The sequence below is a fragment of the Schistocerca gregaria genome, chromosome 1, assembly GCF_023897955.1.
Source record: "Schistocerca gregaria isolate iqSchGreg1 chromosome 1, iqSchGreg1.2, whole genome shotgun sequence".
Taxonomy (NCBI): Eukaryota; Metazoa; Arthropoda; class Insecta; order Orthoptera; family Acrididae; genus Schistocerca; species Schistocerca gregaria.
Genome location: NC_064920.1, coordinates 767,040,260 through 767,059,876, shown reverse-complemented (window position 1 = coordinate 767,059,876; position 19,617 = coordinate 767,040,260). Strand labels below are relative to the sequence as shown.

At 37.6% G+C, this 19,617-nt stretch overlaps 1 protein-coding gene across 1 annotated transcript in view; it reads left to right on the top strand.

Moving 5' to 3' along the window:
* Positions 1-1,450: 1,450 nt before the first annotated feature.
* LOC126268158 (WD repeat-containing protein 74) overlaps positions 1,451-19,617 on the top strand; it is a 116,885-nt gene continuing 98,718 nt past the window's right edge. Inside the window, exon 1 of the mRNA XM_049973712.1 lies at positions 1,451-1,647. Within this exon, the coding sequence (XP_049829669.1) occupies positions 1,590-1,647 (58 nt within the window). The 5' untranslated portion in view covers positions 1,451-1,589. The remainder of the gene's footprint in view (positions 1,648-19,617) is intronic.

The following is a 19,617-nucleotide window of genomic DNA, read 5'->3' as shown; positions in this document are numbered from 1 at the left end:
CTGAGCGGAGAAAATCTCCAACCAAGCCAGGAATTGAACCTGGGACCGCATTGGAGGCGTGCACGTTACCACCCAGCTAAGTAGGCGGACAGGATTTGATAATATATGTAGACAATATCCTAATAATATCAGCTACTTGGGAGGAACATTGTCTAACTTTGTGCAAGACTCTGAAAAAATTTAAAGATAAAGGTATTATGGTGAAGGTGTCAAAATCGTTTTCTGTGTGCCAAGAACTTGGTTCTTAGAACATATTGTAGGGGTAGAGGGAATTAGATCAGACCTTGAACGCATAAAAGCTATCAAAGAACGTCTGCACCCCAGAAATGGAAGACAATTAAAAGGATTTATAGGAATGGTCGGATACTATACAGTACATACGAGGGCAGGAGTTAAATGACCCGAGAACTATACATTCATTAAAAAAGGGAGTACCATGGACTTGGACTCAAGGCACAAATGATGTATTTGAAAACGTTAAAAGAGCGCTTGTTGAGGCACCCATATTACATCATGCAGTTGTGGGAGAAACGTTTAAAATTTCCGCAGATGTATCTGATTACGGTATTGCTGCCTAAGTTTTCCAAGGAGAATGGGATCCGAGTAATGTAGAACACAGTACCATAGCTTTTGCTAGCCATAGCCTAAATAAGCATGAACTAAATTACACAGCTACCGAAAAAGAACTATTGGCGATTGTGTGGAGTATTCAAAGATTTCAAACACTCGTATGGCGATCAGAAATCCATATTTATACAGATCATCAAGCTTTATTCTTACTGATGAATAGATGTTTACTACACAGTAGGTTGATGCACTGGACGCTTTTCCTGCAGGAATACGACATCAAGATACGATATGTAAAAGGTTCCAAAATATAAGAGCTTCTGACTTAATTCTTCTTCTAGTATGGCTGTCGGAGTCACGACGATACCATGACAACACAGACATTTATTGATGCCTTCGAGAAAGCTGAAGTATAACTCGTAAAAGAACGCAGCAACAGTAGCTCTCCTGACGTATATACAAAATTTATAATTAATACAGACATGTCATTCCATCTAATGACAACCACAACGTTACCTTTCGATGCTAGGTTAAATTAAGAGAAATGAGGTATTGACGTTCTGTCTGATGTGCACGTTCCTCTTTTTGAAGGCGACGCTTTCCGTTCCGTTAACTCTGCTACGGAGAAAGACCTGGTTGAAAATAAAATCTAATGTCTGAGTTTGAAAAAGTATCGAAGAAACTAAATATTTTTTCCATGAAAATAACATAATTACGATTTTCAGGCCATATACGTAAAGAAGTCTCGCCTGTAGTCAAACTATGCAGCATATTGTGTCGATTGCTATTGTTCTGCACAACATCTATGCTCAGTAATTAGTTCAAGTAGGACTTCGACCATAAAGTTCGTATCTATGGTCGAAGAAGTAGGATAACTTCTTGTTATCTTTGCTTTTGCTTCTAAGGTAGAATGTAAATATTTTGATTTGAACACGTGCTTCAGTTCGTGTTAATTGTTTGGCGGTGTTTTACAGTTCGTGTGTAACTGTGCTGTTACAGATGTAGTCGAGAGGTTGTCCACCATGTCGTACAAGCGAGATTCGAATATATTTGCCGGTTGTCTTTTAGGAACTTTTAAAGGTAAGTCTACCCTTTGCTTAAAAATCATGCAGCATTTTCAAGACCCCCTAAACGCCGTTGACTGCGGCTTAGAAATTGTTTTTCTGTAAAATGTGTTTTATAAAACAGTGATAGCTAACTCCCTTTCCAGTTTCATGTGGTTCATCTTTCATGACATTAGTTGAGTGACAACAGGTTGTGAAAATTCTCCCCTCAATAACTGTATGTGGACCTTTTTTCCCCCCCCATAAGCATCAAATATCCTCCTCCTGCTTGCGATTTCATGCGACACGGACACACGTGTAATAGTGAGAAATAAGACCAATTAAATTCAATGACTCATAATATGGTGAATTCGGAACCCCGAATCCAATGATCTAATTATGTTTTTGTCTTGAACAATGTTTCCGTTCTAGCCTAATTGTCTAAATCTATGACCTGTTACAACATCTTACTGACAAGGTTTTTTTGCCATTACTGATTTATATAGGCCACGTAGTCTACCACACTATGTTAAGGAAATTACAGCAAAATCTCGTATATCCATAATCTATTTCTAGAGAGTCCTTTGTCAACCAGTTCTTATACAGTTTATTCGAGTACAGCCGTCTAAACGTAGCAATGTAAATTTCGGTTATTACGTATGTTCATTGTTCACTACTTATGTTGATTGTTTTGTAGATGTAATCTGTATTGGCTGTTTCTGCCTGTTATCTCCATTTTGACTCAATCCACATGCCTCCCCTCCCATAGTTAGTTTGATGTTCCATCGATCATTTGTGCAATTAAACGTGATGGTGTGGAATGAGTCAGTTTACATTCATCTTACACTTTCGTATATAAATATGGCTACAAGCTGGTAATTTACTAGTGTTTTGTGTTAATACATACTTGAATTGTAACCATATTTGTACTACAGCCAGCGGTTGGCTTCTTTGTTTAGTGCAATGAAATGATGTGGAAAATTTGAAAAATTGTTTAGGGACAAAGTAAAACTTATATTTAATTAACACATGAACTCATTTTACATACAGGCTATGCACACAGTATCATTGCCAATCAACTATAGAATATCATTTCACAGAGGTCTAATACACTCAACACCAAATGTCCTATGCACGGCTATACACAATAGAAAAATACTTTGTTCACATTTCTCCAACACTCTCGTTCGAACAAATATTTCTCAGATAGGGAACACTACACATCACAGATTAGACCATAATGGTTCACCATCTTCTGAAACTTGTCTTTATTGAGAGGCCTGTTCAGGAGATCTGATAACATTTCTTCTGTGCAGAGATAATTGATGGTTATATTTTCCTGCTCCAGATGATCTCTGGTAAAGTGTCGGTTTATGTCACTATGGTTGGTTCTCACTATTCAGCTTCCACAATGCTCAAAGCAGCTTTTCTCTGTCTCTTGTTTGACCAAAATATCAAGCCTCACATTAGTTTAAAGCAGTTTCCAGTGATAGTGTTTGCTTTCCAGGTTACTTCTCCAGTCTGCGTCACTGTACCCTTCTAAATGTGTGTGCCTCTTTTAGAATATTTCAGCTAGTAATCATTAGTTGCCCTTAAATATCTGAATATTTGATCGAGTGCCAGCCAGTGTTTTTCTCTTGTAACACTGCGAAACTTGCTTACAACATTTGTGGCAAATTGAATGTTTAGTCTGGAAGTGTGTGCTAAGTACAGTAGACTTCCTACAGCTTCCAGATAGAGTACACTTTCCTTACATTTCTTGCCCTCATCAGTTACTAACAGTTTAGCACTCTTTACCATTGAGGAATACAATGTCCCATACCAAACTTTTGTAAGATTTTTCTAGTTAGTTGGTTGGTTGATATGAGGGAGAGCACCAGACTGTGAGGTCATCAGCCCAATTGCTCTAAAAAGGAAAGGCCGCTTGACCTGATGGGGTATTTTACACAGAATACATGAAGGAACTTGCTCCCCTTCTTGCAGCAGTGTACCGTAGGTCTCTAGAAGAGCTTAGCGTTCCAAAATATTGGAAAAGGGCACAGTTCATTGCCGTTTTCAAGTAGGGACAACAAACAGATGTGCAGAACTATAGACCTGTATCTCTAACGTTGATCAGTTGTAGAATTTTGGAACAAGTATTATGTTTGAGTATAATGACTTTCTGGAGACTAGAAGTCTACTCCGTAGGAATCAGCATGGGTTTCGAAAAAGACGATCGTGTGAAACCCAGCTCGTGCTATTCTTCCACAAGACTCAGATGGCCATAGACATGGGTTCCCAGGTAGATGCCATGTTTCTTGACTTCCACAAGGCGTTTGATACAGTTCCGCACAGGTGTTTAATGAACAAAGTAAGAGCATATGGAATATCAGACAAATTGTGTGATAGGATTGAAGAGTTCCTAGATAACAGAAAGCAGCATGTCATTCTCAGTGGAGAGAAGTCTTCCGAAGTAAGAGTGATTTCAGGTGTGCCACAGGGGAGTGTCATAGGACTGTTGCTATTAACAATATATATAAATGACTGTGTGGATAACAGCTGAAGTTCACTGAGACTATTTGCAGATGATGCTCTAGTATGTGGAGAGGTTGTAACAATGGAAAATTGTACTGAAATGCAGGAGGAGCTGCAACGATTTGGTGCATGGTGCAATACTTTGATCTGATTATGACTGTGACAGGCCCAGTTTTATCAAAGTTTTATAGAAACATTTATTCCAGCAGTGTCCACTCTGCTTTAATCTGGACATGCCGTTTTCAAACACCTAACTTCCCTTTTCCCTTGATAAGATCTTTTAACTTCATCGGGTGGGATCACATGTATTTCCTCTTCCAGCTTTCCATTCAGACGGGCTGTTTATACATCCATTTGATGAATTAATAAATCTTCTCTTACTGCAAGAGCTAAAACGTATGTTAATGATGAATATTTCACTACTGTGAGAAAGTCTCTTGATAATCTGTTCCTTCTTTCTGATAATATCTTGTAACTACCAATCTCGCCTCGAATTTTTGTGTTGCACTCTCAGGATTTTTAATATTCAGTTCCCATCCTGTTCTTAGTGCCTTTTATTTTCAGGCATGTCAACCTATTCATATGTATCATTATCCAAAAATGGCTGTAATTCCTTTTCCATTGCCTCTTTCCAACTTTGGGCATTGGCACTTACCTGAAAGTTTCGGCAGCATATGTTTCATACTCTGGATATCTTTTTGGTTTTATTATGTGTGTAGAACACCTTAAACTGACTTTCACTATTGAATCTTCATCCTCAGTTTCACTCTCAGGTAGCGTATCAGTTTGCTCTTCAGCCTTATCTTCCCCTGTTTCAGTTTTCATCTCCTTTTAAGCATTATCACACCTTATATTTGGTTGAATTTCTGTATTATTTTGACTGTTTTCCTTTATTTTATGTTTAGAATCCTCTACAAATACTACATCTCTACTACTTATTATCTTCTTATTCACAGGATTATGTAATCTGTATCCTTTGGAATTCTCGCAGTATCCAAATAAAATATCTTTCTGCGATTTTGCATCCCATTTACCTCTTAATGGTTTTGTAATTTGAGCCATGGCTTCACATCGAAAGATTTTCAAGTGCCTTAGGTCCAATTTTTTCCAGCTCCATACTTCATAAGGTGTCTGGTTTCTCACAGCTTTGGTAGATGATCTGTTAATTAAGTACTCTGCTGTTGATATGCCTCTGCCCAGAAACACATAGGTAGCTCAGCATTACTTAGCATAAGTCTTACCTTTTCTGCAATAGTTCTATTTGCACATTTTGCAACTCCATTCTGAGAGGGACTGTAGCGAATGGTAGTCTCATGCCTGATACAAATATCATTCAACTGTACCTTAAACTATCTGTTTATATATTCTGATCCGTTGTCTGACTTAATAATTTTAATTTTTCCTTCCCATTTTTCTTTCGACCATTTTGCAATAAAAAGCAAATACATCACTCACTTGATCCTTAGTCCTTGCAAAGTAAACATGAATGTATCTAGAACAATCGTCTGTGAATGTCAGCAAATAGTATTACCTCCTAAGGATTTATTCTCTGTATGTCCACAGAGATTTGTATGAATGAGTTGCAAGACTTGAGTAGATCTGATTTGACTTGATTTAAATGGCAGTCTACCCTGCTTCCCTTGCAAACATGCCTCACATTGTACATTATTCTTTCCACAGTTTTGCATTCCAGTTGCCATATTCTCCAATAATGCCACAAGAAACATTATACAGCATAAACAGGGTGATCTCCAGTTTCAGCAATATCTTGAACTGTATTTAATGTGTAAGTACAGTTTACATTAGTGGCAGTAGCTACAATATCGTCGCATGAGTCAATTATTTTGGCGCCTGCTATATCGAAGAAAACCTTGTTACCCTTCTTTACTATTTCGTTTACTGACACCAAATTAGTTGCAATATTCTTCACATAATGTACACCATGAGCAGTAACAATTCGTTTTTCCTCATTCAGTAGCAAATTAAAATCAGCTTTTCCTGCGAGTTCACACTTTAACTTAGAACCATCAGCTGTGGAAATTCTAATGTCAATCCTTGAATTGTACCATACAAAACTGGTAGAGTTTTAATAATATTCACAGATTCTCCTGAATTTAGTAATCATTCTGCATGATTGTCGCTTGCTTCACTGAAAGAATAAAAAGGAGAAAGTGCCTTACTTGTATGGATGGTTTTCCTCTCACGACTGTTAGAATTAACATGCTTCTTTTCATTAATACTCAACCTTTTGTTACACTGTGAAGGAAAATTTCCAATATTCTGCCATCTGAAGCATTGTATTGGTTTCTTCTTCTTGTATTTAGAGTGTGAAGTTGACACTGTTTCTATCTTTGTATCATAAGAAACTGGCTCATTTTTCACATCTGTTGAATCTTTACCTTCAGACTTTCTGCTGTAATGGGTATTCCTGAATTTTCCAAACCTATAATCATTGGTGAATATTTCTCTCATAGTCGTGCTAACAATGAAGTGCCAAATCATTCTTTGCGGTTTCAGATAATGTGAGATTGAAATTATTTTATTCACATATTCATCCTCATTTTTGTACTTGTTTAATCTTGTAGTTATCAGCTCACGAAATAATCCTACTTTACTGGTTAAACCTCCATCTTCAAATGCAATTTTCAGTTTGTCCCAGTCCTCCTTTGCTGACATAGCCTTTTCTATGTGAACATAATTTACTGGCTCAATCAAAAGGATTAGTTTTGATTTCGCATTCCATTCCTTAGCATAAAAACTTGGTTTCATAGGTTTCAGTGTACCAATTACGACATCCCAAAGGTCATCCAATTGCAAATATGCCTCAACAGCAAACTTCCAAGTTGCATAATTCTCACGATCTATTCACTTTTATTCACTGTGCAGTCAATGCAACTTCATATGAACTTCTGAACACCTTAGTGCGAGAACATGTCACCGTGAAATTTATTAACTCACTTTAATTCAGAGCTGGGCCTATAATATGTTTGATTCTTTGTTTAGTGCAGCAAAATGACGTGGAAAAAATGTTTAGGAACAAAATAACACTTACGTTTTATTAACACATGAACACATTTTACATATAGGCTATGCATATGATCTCGTTGCCAGTCAGAACCATAGAACATCATTTCCCAAAGGTCTAATGCACTCACCACAAAGTGTCTTATGCTCAACTATACACACTGGAAAAATAGTTTGTTCACATTTCTCCAAGAATAACTAATATTGAGTGTTGGCTGTTGATGATTGATGTCTATTGTCTATGTGTAATTGCAGTTGATTGAAAGCTACAGTTAACATGAAGTGTCACTGCTTGTTATAACTTTTCAAACTTCAGAGTGTTGTTTATTGATACATATAGTGTATTATTCAAGTTACTTTGATGATACACTTTGTCCACAGTTTAAACAACACTCTCTCATTCTGACTTAAATGCATTGTTTAATAATAAGCAAGTGGTTTTATGTATGGTAGCATGATTTCAATAAATACATTAGGTTTATAAAACAAATCATACTTGAGTTTATTGATCAGTGATATATATGCTTAACGTTGATGTAATTTTGACAGATGAGTTACAGGAAAAAGGTAGCATAGTGGAAACATTAAATAAGGGATTTTAGTGCCCTGTACGAGCTCCATAGGGGATGTTTGCCAGCCTGTTGTCCCAAGATGTAAAGTTCATACGGCATGTGACGTCATACATGTCAAACAAGAAGAGACTTTGTAATTAATGTCACACAAGTAGGAATTGTGGAATTTTGAGTTGTGGCAAATGAAAAACATGACACACCTCTTGTCACATATGAACCAAAGTCAAAAATCTGTTAACCCCACTATAACAGGATGGCAGTAGGTCGGTCCGGCTTCATTGATTACATGGCATTGGGCTAGTGCCTGGTTCTGGTGTTTGCAGTCTTATGACACTGGAGCTGACCATACAGCTCAGTGACCAACATCTGCTGTCTTGTTGTGACCTCAGTGCAGTTATGGGCTCTGACTTCTGCTTCCAGGTCTCCTAAATTTTTTTCCCTGTTACAATCTCCTCTCTCCTGCGGAAAAAAAATTCAACCCCGAATTTTTCTCCTGCAATCATGGTATCACATTGTACATTATTTGACAGACTTCACTAGCACTTATCTGCATTTTCTCACATTTACCGAGTTCATATGTCCTCATTTGCACACTTTTTACTTTCGGTCCTGATAGCAGCAATGTTATTTCACAGCATGGACTAGGAATGGCATCCTGTCGGCTAGTTGACCTTATATTCTCCCCACGAAGATTCATATCTCCCATATTCTCAGTTACTTTCACCATGTTCCTCTGACTAAATCAAATATAATTCTCCAATATTACACAAAGATGTACCCCACATGTATACATACAATATGACATGCTATCCAGCACTAACATTAAAACAACAGGCATCCCTTGACCTCACAGTTCTCTTTTCATTCATCTATATGCACACTACCCGGTTACCTTAACACCATGATCTAGCAAATAATGAAATATATCTACAAGTTTACACTAGTATCCTAGAACTAAACAGCTCATCATAATTCATTAAAAAGGAGAATACATGTGCTGTGGGCTACATTTTTACCTTAACTGAGGGGGAACAAACTGACCTATGCAAACTGAACGGTTTGTGTACTAATGTATTGTGTTGTGATACTAGCCTGTGTGAACTCTGTGGTTTGTGCACTGTTATTTTGCTCCATATTCTTATACCTTAGCTATCCAGAATATTTTACTTGACGACAGTAAGAGATCCATGGTAAACTAGCTTTGGTCACAATTTCAAGACATCATGACTTGGGAATCTGTCAGAACTTTCTTCCTCTTTTCACCCTTTATTGATTCCTTAATTAATTCCTTTAGCTCTGAGAGATTTATCCAGTGGCCTTGCTTCAAGAGCTGACTGATACCACTGACCCAGCCCTAGGAACTGCAGCAGTTTCACCTGTGCTGTGCAAAAACCCCAACATTTTCCCAGCCACAGGCACTGTATCAGATGCACCTGTGCTGTACTTAATTCTTCCCTGATCAAAGGCTCTATAACAGCCCCACATGTTTCATACACTAAAAAATCTCCTTAATTTCTTTACTGTCTCCTCTCTTCCAACTTCTGATAGATTTTTGCACTATGTCATTCCTTTATCACTGTCGGCTATTGCTTGTGGATCTACCACTATTATGAGCATTGCTTCCTGAGGCACCTGCAGTGAATTAATTGACGACTTTACAGCTTATGATGCATCTAGCATCCATGTGATATCTTAGCACTTTGGCTGTTTTCAAACAATGCCGCATGATGTGAAGACTATAAAACCTAATCTAACAATCCCATTGTGACTCTTTATTCCAGTTCTAACTAATTGACATTTTACCATGGCTTAGACCTATCTTAACAATGATTCAGTCCGGCTTGTACAAGCGCATTTCCATCTTCATGTAATATTCCACGCTGAGCGGCAGGAGTAGTAAGACCAGTGGCACAGAGAGGTAAGCTACTTACCAAGTGGAATATCAGCCTGGTGTGCTGTCTCAGTGACAGTGACGCAGATACCGCATGAGTCTTCATGTGGCTGCAGTGCAGAGCAAAACCAGCCAGCTGCAGCATCATCACCTGTCTTTAAAGCAGGCCACAATGTCCGACAGGGATGGCGATGGTGTTGGCCAAGGTTGATGTGTGGACTCACCCATCGGAGAGCAGGGGACTGATGACCTTAGGAGTTCAGTCCCATAAGATATCACAAACATTTGAACAGATTTGAATTGGAGAGCAGGAGCAGGTGGATGGTGTAGTGTTGGCCATCCAGGCTGAACAGACAGGTGGCAGTTAATGGTTTGCAACCCTAATGTGATTGAGTTAAAGCGATGTCACTGACGGAGGCAGACTTTGCGTCACTTACAGCCTAGCTGGCTGAACAGTGATGAGCTGGTTCAGCCGTGGATAAATACTGTTCCTTCTTACTGATTCCACGGCAGTCTGGAGTTCCCTTGTAATATTCTATTGTCATAGCTCTATGCATGTAAATGTTGAAAACTTTGTGCAATTGTCTGGAATTTAAAAAAAAAGAAACAAATTGGACCAAGTAGTTAATAAATTAAAATTTTTACAAAATTACGTCTTTGTTTCTCTGGATGTTCTTGAAAACTACTGCAGATACACATCTGGGACATGTTTTACTAGATTCACCAAAACCAATAACAACAAAATAAATGGAGGTAAAATAGTCCCCCATTCGGATCTCCGGGCGTGGAATACCCAAGAGGACGTTGTTATCAGGAGAAAGGAAACTGACGTTCTATGGATCGGAGCATGGAATGTCAGATCCCTTAATCGGGCAGGTAGGTTAGAAAATTTAAAAAGGGAAATTGTTAGGTTAAAGTTAGATATAATGGGAATTAGTGAAGTTCGGTGGCAGGAGGAACAAGACTTTCGATCAGGTGAATACAGAGTTATTAATACAAAATCAAATAGGGGTAATGCAGGTGTAGGTTTAATAATGAATAAAAAAATTGGAGTATGGGTTAACTATTATAAACAGCATACTGAACACATTATTGTGGTCAAGATAGACATGAAGCCCATGCCTACTACAGTAGTACAAGTTTACATGCCAATTAGCTCTGCAGACGGTGAAGAAATTGATGAAATGTATGATGAGATAAAAGAAATTATTCAGGTAGTGAATGGAGACAAAAATTTAATAGTCATCGGTGACTGGAATTCGAGAGTAGGAAAAGGGAGAGAAGGAAACATAGTAGGTGAATATGGATTGGGGCTAAGAAATGAAAGAGGAAGCCGAAGCCGCCTGGTAGAATTTTGCACAGAGCACAACTTAATCATAGCTAACACTTGGTTCAAGAACCATGAAAGAAGGTTGTATACATGGAAGAATCCTGGAGATTCTAAAAGGTATCAGATAGATTATATAATGGTAAGACAGAGATTTAGGAACCAGGTTTTAAATTGTAAGACATTTCCAAGGGCAGGTGTGGATTGTGACCACAATCTATTGGTTATGACCTGTAGATTAAAATTGAAGAAACTGCAAAACAGTGGGAATGTAAGGAGATGGGACCTGGATAAACTGACTAAACCAGAGATTATACAGAGTTTCAGGGAGAGCATAAGGGAACAGTTGACAGGAATGGGGAAAAGAAATACAGTAGAAGAAGAATGGGTAGCTTTGAGGGATGAAATAGTGAAGGCAGCAGAGTATCAAGTAGGTAAAAAGATGAGGGCTAGTAGAAATCCTTGGGTAACAGAGGAAATATTGAGATTAATTGATGAAAGGAGGAAATACAAAAATGCAGTAAATGAAACAGGCAAAAAAGAATACAAACGTCTCAAAAATGAGATCTACTGGAAGTGCAAAATGGCTAAGCAGGGATGGCTAGAGGACAAATGTAAGGATGTAGAGGCTTATCTCACTAGCGGTAAGATAGATACGGCCTACAGGAAAATTAAAGAGACCTTTGGAGAAAGGAGAACCACCTGTATGAACATCAAGAGCTCAGATGGAAACCCAGTTCTAAGCAAAGAAGGGAAAGCAGAAAGGTGGAAGGAATATATAGAGGGTCTGTACAAGGGCGATGTACTTGAAGACAATATTATGGAAATGGAAGAGGATGTAGATGAAGGTGAAATGGGAGATATGATACTGTGTGAAGAGTTTGACAGAGCACTGAAAGACCTGAGTCGAAACAAGGCCCCCAGTGTAGACAACATTCCATTAGAACTACTGACAGCCTTGGGAGAACCAGTCCTGACAAAACTCTACCATCTGGTGAGCAAGATTTATGAGACAGGCAAAATACCCTTAGACTTCAAGAAGAATATAATACTTCCAATCCCAAAGAAAACAGGTGTTGACAGATGTGAAAATTACCGAACTATCAGTTTAATAGGTCACAGCTGCAAAATACTAACACGAATTCTTTACAGACGAATGGAAAAACTGATAGAAGCCAACCTCGGGGAAGATCAGTTTGGATTCCGTAGAAATGTTGGAACACGTGAGGCAATATTGACCCTATGACTTATCTTACAAGGAAGATTAAGGAAAGGCAAATCTACGTTTCTAGCATTTGTAGACTTAGAGAAAGCTTTTGACAATGTTGATTGGAATACTCTCTTTCAAATTCTGAACGTGACAGGGGTAAAATACAGGGAGAGAAAGGCTATTTACAATTTGTACAGAAACCAGATGGCACTTATAAGAGTTGAAGAGTATGAAAGGGAAGCAGTGGTTGGGAAGGGAGTGAGACAGGGTTGTAGCCTATCCCCGCTGTTATTTAATCTGTATATTGAGCAAGCAGTAAAGGAAACAAAAGAAAAGTTCAGAGTAGGTATTGAAATCCATGGAGAAGAAATAAAAACGCTGAGGTTCGCCGATGACATTGTAATTCTGTCAGAGACAGCAAAGGACTTGGAAGAGCAATTGAACGGAATGGACAGTGCCTTGAAAGGAGGGTATAAGATGAACATCAGCAAAAGCAAAACGAGGATAATGGAATGTAATCGAATTGTCGGGCGATGCTGAGGGAATTAGATTAGGAAATGAGACACTTAAAGTAGTAAAGGAGTTAAGTAGAGAGGTTATAAAATGTAGACTGGCAATGGGAAGGAAAGCGATTCTGAAGAAGAGAAATTTGTTAACTTCGAGTATAGATTTAAATGTCAGGAAGTCATTTCTGAAAGTATTTGTATGGAGTGTAGCCATGTATGGAAGTGAAACATGGATGATAAATAGTTTAGACAAGAAGAGAATAGAAGCTTTTGAAATGTGGTGCTACAGAAGAATGCTGAAGATTAGATGGGTAGATCACATAACTAATGAGGAGGTATTGAATAGAATTGGGGAGAAGAGTAGCTTGTGGCACAACTTGAGTAGAAGAAGGGATCGGTTGGTAGGACATGTTCTGAGGTGTCAGGGGATCACCAATTTAGTATTGGAGGGCAGCGTGTAGGGTAAAAATCGTAGAGGGAGACCAAGAGATGAATACACTAAGCAGATTCAGAAGGATGTAGGCTGCAGTAGGTACTGGGAGATGAAGAAGCTTGTACAGGATAGAGTAGCATGGAGAGCTGCATCAAACCAGTCTCAGAACTGAAGACCACAACAAGAAATGGAAATCGTGCTTTACTTTAACCTCGTGCAGTTTTGCGATGTCTTCATATTAGCAAAGTTGTTAAATTTCAGGCAAAATCTTTTATTAGCTGTAACTCTGTAAACATTTGCAGACCTATGTTTGTATGAATTTTTTTCTTTGGTTTTAATTTTAGAATAACATATTAAAATATTTGTGTATCTTTATGAATCACCTTGTTTGTGTCTCCACATGTTGTCCTCATGTCACCATATCTGTGACGAAGAAATCTTCATCACTTCCATTGCTTTTTGCAATTTAGTCTGCCAAAACACTTTAATTTCACAGAAAACTGATCATACATGGCGTATTGACCGTCACCTGGCTCCGCATATGATGTCTGTGTTTTAAAGTCTCATGCAAGGTGTCATACCCCACAAAGTGAACTTTTAAATCAAACAGTGGAAAATCTAGGATGGAATGTAACAACATTCTGAAAAGGAAAGTTGCTACTTACCATATAGCGGAAATGCTGAGTTGCAGGTAGGCACAGCAATTGCCTACCTGCAACTCAGCATCTCTGTTACATAGTGAGTAGCAACTCTCCTTTTCATAAAATGAACTTTTACAAGTAACACAACCACTTTCCTCACATCAAAATTCAACAGTAGAGAGTTCCACCACAAGCAACACTTTTGCTTCAAAATGCCGTCTTGTTACATGTTACATTTTGAACCTGCCACATCATATAAGATGTTACATGCCACATCATTATTACGTTAAGGATCAAAACCAACACCAACTCCTGAATGTTCAGGTGATGTGAACAAAATGATTTATTGACAGTATGCCATAAAAGGTATACCAGACTGTGGAAATACTACAAGTAGGTATAACTATGAAAGGAAGAAAAGACACTCAAGATGCAAAAACAAGGAGAAGAGAAGGGTTCAAGGGTTATTGATAGTAAAATTAAAGAGTACAGCTAAATAATGAGTTGTTGGCACACAACAGCCTGGAGATGGCAGATAAAATTGAAAATAAAAAACGAAATATTACAAGATACTAATGAAAATCAGAAATAAACAAAGGAAAAAACAAAAGTAATTGGTGGGAAAATAAAGTAGGTGGATGGTAAGTGATGGAATGATAATGAAAAATATAAACAGATTTGTCATATAATTAATTTACTCACCAAGATATCCTTATAGAACTTTGGGCTGCTGTACGTATTCTAAGGAATGGAAGAGAGCAACAAACTTGGAACCAAACTGCAAACTTTAAAGTATTGGTACTAAAACCAAACTGCTTATTTTCTCATGTTTCAATGACCACATAAAACAATCCTTCCCTTATCTGTGTGAATTTGACACTTTGCCAACTTGCATAATGTGCACACAGTGAAAGCAAAGTTCCTTGATCTGCACATGCCCTGTTTTTTACACTAACTACTTGGTCCACGTAGCTAGACATATCAATGATAAATAAAACTCAAAGGGGAGGAGTTCTGCATTTAGTTGGAGCTCAGTGCTTGAATGAGCTTGAAGGTGTAATGTCTTCACAATATCTCTTACCATAATTTGTGATATGGCCAATTACTGTAGTGGTTGAGATTTGTCAGTCAAAACAAATGCCATTAGTAGTCTCTATGTATACATAATTTCACAACTGCGAGTGCCCCAGGCCATCAATTTCACAAAGGCCACCACTTGATGCCAGAGCATGGCTGCTCTCCATCTCAGGCACCTTAAGAAAGTGCTGACTCAAATAACTGTACCTGGCAGTAACTGTTGGGACACTGCTTCTTTGCAGGTACAGACAGCAAAGTATGTGATTGCCAGGCATAGAGGATCTCCAACAGACTTCTGTCATTTCTCAATATGCTCTTGTAGGAGTTTAAAAATAATGTTAGTGCTGCATTAATGAATGTGGATGTGGGCATTATGGTAATCATTGGGTTTGGAAAGTACTTTACTGAGCAAGGTGGCACAGTGGTTAATGCATTCAGGAGGATAATGGTTCAAACATGCATTTGACTGTCCTGATTTAGATTTTCAGTGATTTCCCTAAATTTCTGCAGGCAAATGCTGTGATGGTTTCTTTGAAAGGGCATGTCCGAATTCCTTCCCTGTCCTTCCCTAATCCGATGGGACTGATGCCCTCACTGTTTGGTCCCCCCCCAAATCCACCAACCAACCAAAGTGCTTAAGAGGTTCTTGTTATCTCCATTGTTTTGAGTATGAAGAGGTGCTAATGTTAATGAATTATTCTAGTCTGTTGGCAAAGCTGGTGAAACATTTGTGTATGAGAGTTGAGGTCCATTGTCTGAATTTAATATCTGTTCTAATCCTTCATTTGGAAAGATAGTGGACTATCTGGTAATGGTCGTGACCTGTGTAACTGCCCACTCACCATGTTTGAAAAATCTAACTGATTCAACTGCAGTCAGATACATGGACTTGAGGAGTGCTCACACAAAATAAATAGTGACATGATCCCATGATTCAGGGGATGTGAGCCGTGGGGTGAACATAAAGAAAAGTGTTGAGGAATTTTTAGCATATGAGCAGCATGTGTGAGTCTGTTCTTTTTTTTACGTGCGGTGAGAGACTGGGCCAACACACGTGCAGGCAACAAGGCTCTTGATTTGTGTGACCCTCAATGATCCCTGCAGGAAGTCCAAGATATGCAGTAGTAAAGAGTCTGGGGCAACACCATATTTATCATCCTTTGTGTCATTAATAAATAGAGCTCCTTCACCAGTGACATTATGAGAAATAAGCTCCTAATATTGAATTCATTGGGGCATGTGTTTCTCAAGTACATCAGTACCTGTGCTAATGTTGTTTCACAGTTGGTGACATACTTCCTTAACTAATTTGAAACCTACTTCGTCTTTTCTGCCATTTGATGGCTGCAGCTGTCAGCATCCAAGAGAGTTCATCAATGTATGCATATTTTGATGTGTATTTGTAATAAAACCGAATAAGGCGTAGTACTGTGAGTGTTTCCTTTCTGGTCAGGAATGCTATTACCGGTGCTGAGCATTGTCAGTGACGGTTTGCGGCCCATGATCCCAATGGAAATTCATGTCTTGGATCTTTTGGTCTGAAAATGCAATAGCCAATGCCTCTTTTTCTATTTGTAAATAGTTTACTTTGCCTTGGTTCTGCATCTTAGGTGTATGCATTACAAGTTGTTCACTACCATCAGAACTTTATGGGTGCTAATGGCACCAGTACTGTACTGAATGCATTGCTGTCCACAAGCACTTTTTTCTCCGCTGTAAATGTTGCTAGGCACAAGTTGACTTAAATTTCTGTTTTAATGTACCGGTATGGAATACATTTTAATATTTTGATGAACATATGCATATAATGGTTTTGCCTTTAAATGTTCATCTGGTGCATTGTTTGGGTTACATTTGTAATAAACTTGAAATAATAATTTGTTTTGTTTAGGAGTCCTGTAATTGTGTTTAATTCTATTTTGTGGTAAGGCAACTATGGCAGCAAGATCTCATCAGGAAGTGGGTGTGCATTGTGGGCAGAGGATATTCAGCATTCCCTTGAAGAAAAAAAGCAACACTACATTTATTAAGATTACATTCTAAACTTGCAATTCACAGCCTTATGGAAATTATTTGTATGTTTTTAATATGATCTTACTAACCTGTCCCTGTGCTGATATCTTGTAGATAATTTAAACATTTTAGTATATGCTGTATCCCCTGTTCTGGAAAACGTTGAAAATAATGGACCACTGCGCTTTAAAGTTCTATGTGAAATGCTATATCTGAGTGTAGTAATTGCTCCTCCATCTCTGATCATGGATAAATTCTAAAATATGTCATAAGAACAGTGAAGTCCTTCCTTGCCTGATGTTTGACTTTACCATTGCGACCCAGTATTCAGACCTGCTGATTGTTTTAATTTAAAGTTTGACATCGGATTACAAATGACAGTTAAGAAATATTTTTTTATGAAATGTTATTACAAGTTAACAGTTTTCACAATTTTCTCTTTACTTGTACTGTGAAACCTTGCTTCTTGCCATATTTTGTTGTTCTAGGCCCTATAAGTTTGTGAGTATTAAAATATGTGATAAAATATGGTATGTTTCGATTGCAGTGTCTTCGGAGCTTCAAATATTTTACACTGAAAAGGCACCATAGATCTCAGTGACACAAATTTTATCTTGATACATCTATCTGTTCCTCAGAAAATGGGTTTTTAACAGTCAGGTGGACAGGTGGACAGGTGGACAACAAAGCGATCCTATAAGGGTTCCGTTTTTACCGACTTAGGCACGGAACACTAAAAATAGAGAAACTGCACTGAAGTTAGGCATTTGGATATAATTTAAGTGGCACAGATATGTATACTGACGTAAAAATATAATTAGCTGAAGCATTTCTAGGCATTTCCAATTAGTATTTGATTGCTTTGAATTATTCTTTGTGGTAAGGAATGTACAATATACAGACATCTGCCTGTCAGATAAGACTATTACTTTGAACCAGCATCATTATATAAGATACATATCGTAAAAAAATCTTTCAGTGGTATTACCTGATGTTCACGGTCCTTAAAAGTTGTTTCTAACAGTGTTTATAAGAAGTTTGCGACTGTTTACTAGTATTTGTTGTGTTTTGGGCTCTTTGATGTTCTTCCCAGTAGTATGTGAAAGATTGTGGAACGTTAGCATGTTGTAAGCAGGGTATTGAATTGTGTGAGTAATGAGCCAAACAATGCCGCTCTGTTACTCCTTGGTTAAGGATTGAAGTCAGGAGCTAATATAGTATTTTTTAAAAAAAAAGGATATGGGAAAAATTAACATTTAAATATTTCTGTGCGATCTCTAAATTCTCTTATGTCATGATGGCATATCTTTCTATGCAGATAGGAGTCTACAAAATCGTTTGGCATTCAGAGGAGAAAGCTGGTGATCATAATTTTGTGAAAAGCTCTAGGTGCAGTGAAAAAAACTATGTTTTAATGATTGCTCCCCCCCCCCCCCCTCCAACTTTCTTATAGTATTCATTGCTCTGCTATTTTTGTGATAAATCAAAACTTGCTGCCATTCTTCAAAATTTTTCGATTTTGTCTGTCTTTCCAACCTGTTAGAATCGTATACCACACAACTCTACTTCAAAAGCAGCAGTTTCATTAGTAGATTTACTGCACAGTTCTGCTAATAAAATGCATTTTTTGTTCTGTCTTCCCCACAACATTTTATATGTGACAGTTCCAATAAAACTGTTTGTAAAGTTGTTTATGACTGAAATCTTTATACTGGAGATTAGTTGAGTAAATCAAATAAATGACAAGAATGTACAAAATCAAATTGGGGAACAAAGAACTTTATGGCACAATGTGATTAAAAGGAGATGTCAGTTGATAGGACATATACTGATATATCAAAGAATTTTCCATTCGTTGGAAGTGGTGTTGGGGGAATATTGCAGTGGGAGACCAAGGCTTGAATACAATAAGCAGGTTTGAATTAATGTAGGTTGCAGAGGTGAAAGGTCTTGCACAGGATACACTTACAGGGAGAGTTGTGACAAATCAGTCTTCAACTGAAGACGACAATAACAGAACAATTTCTGTAACCAAAATTTAACAGATTTTTTTAAATTGTCATATTGCCAAATGGAAGTATGCATCTTTAATATATGTAAGTATAATAATTTATTACATCACAATCACTTTAAAATTTGTAATATTCCCATCACTGATGTGATTAATCCATTAAAAGCATCATCATCATCATTTATAACAGTTACACTTCGGCATTTTGAACATCATGTAGTCTGAAATATGTCAATGAATCTACATCATACCAAGACATGGGGAAAAAAGAACTGAAATTAAAGTATTGCCTTGTGCTCTTTATATCTTAATTATGGGAGAGAAGGGGGTATGGGAAATGGGGGAAGAGAAAGGCCAAAGGTGAAGTGGGGTGGTTAACAACAATCTCTGTTTCTGTTTGTGTTTCCTATGAGCAGTCTTTAAAATTGATATCTTAGAAGCACAAGCAAGAGTGCAAATAATTAAAGCTATAAAACTTTTTGAAAAATATGTAAAATTTAAATACTTATGAACAAGCCAGTGACTGTCGTACCCTAAAAAAGTGGTCATATTAAAACAATTACATGTTTATAAATAACAGGTGATTAGTGAAAATTTTAAATACTTATGCACAAGCCAGTGACTGTCATATTCTAAAAAAGTGCTCGTATTAAAACACGTATATGTTTCTAAATAACAAATTATTAACAAAACCATAATCAGTTTACAATAGTCAGTTTTAGTCCCTGATGATGATGATGATGATGATGATGATGACAGATGCTATCACCAAAAGCTTGGAAATTTAT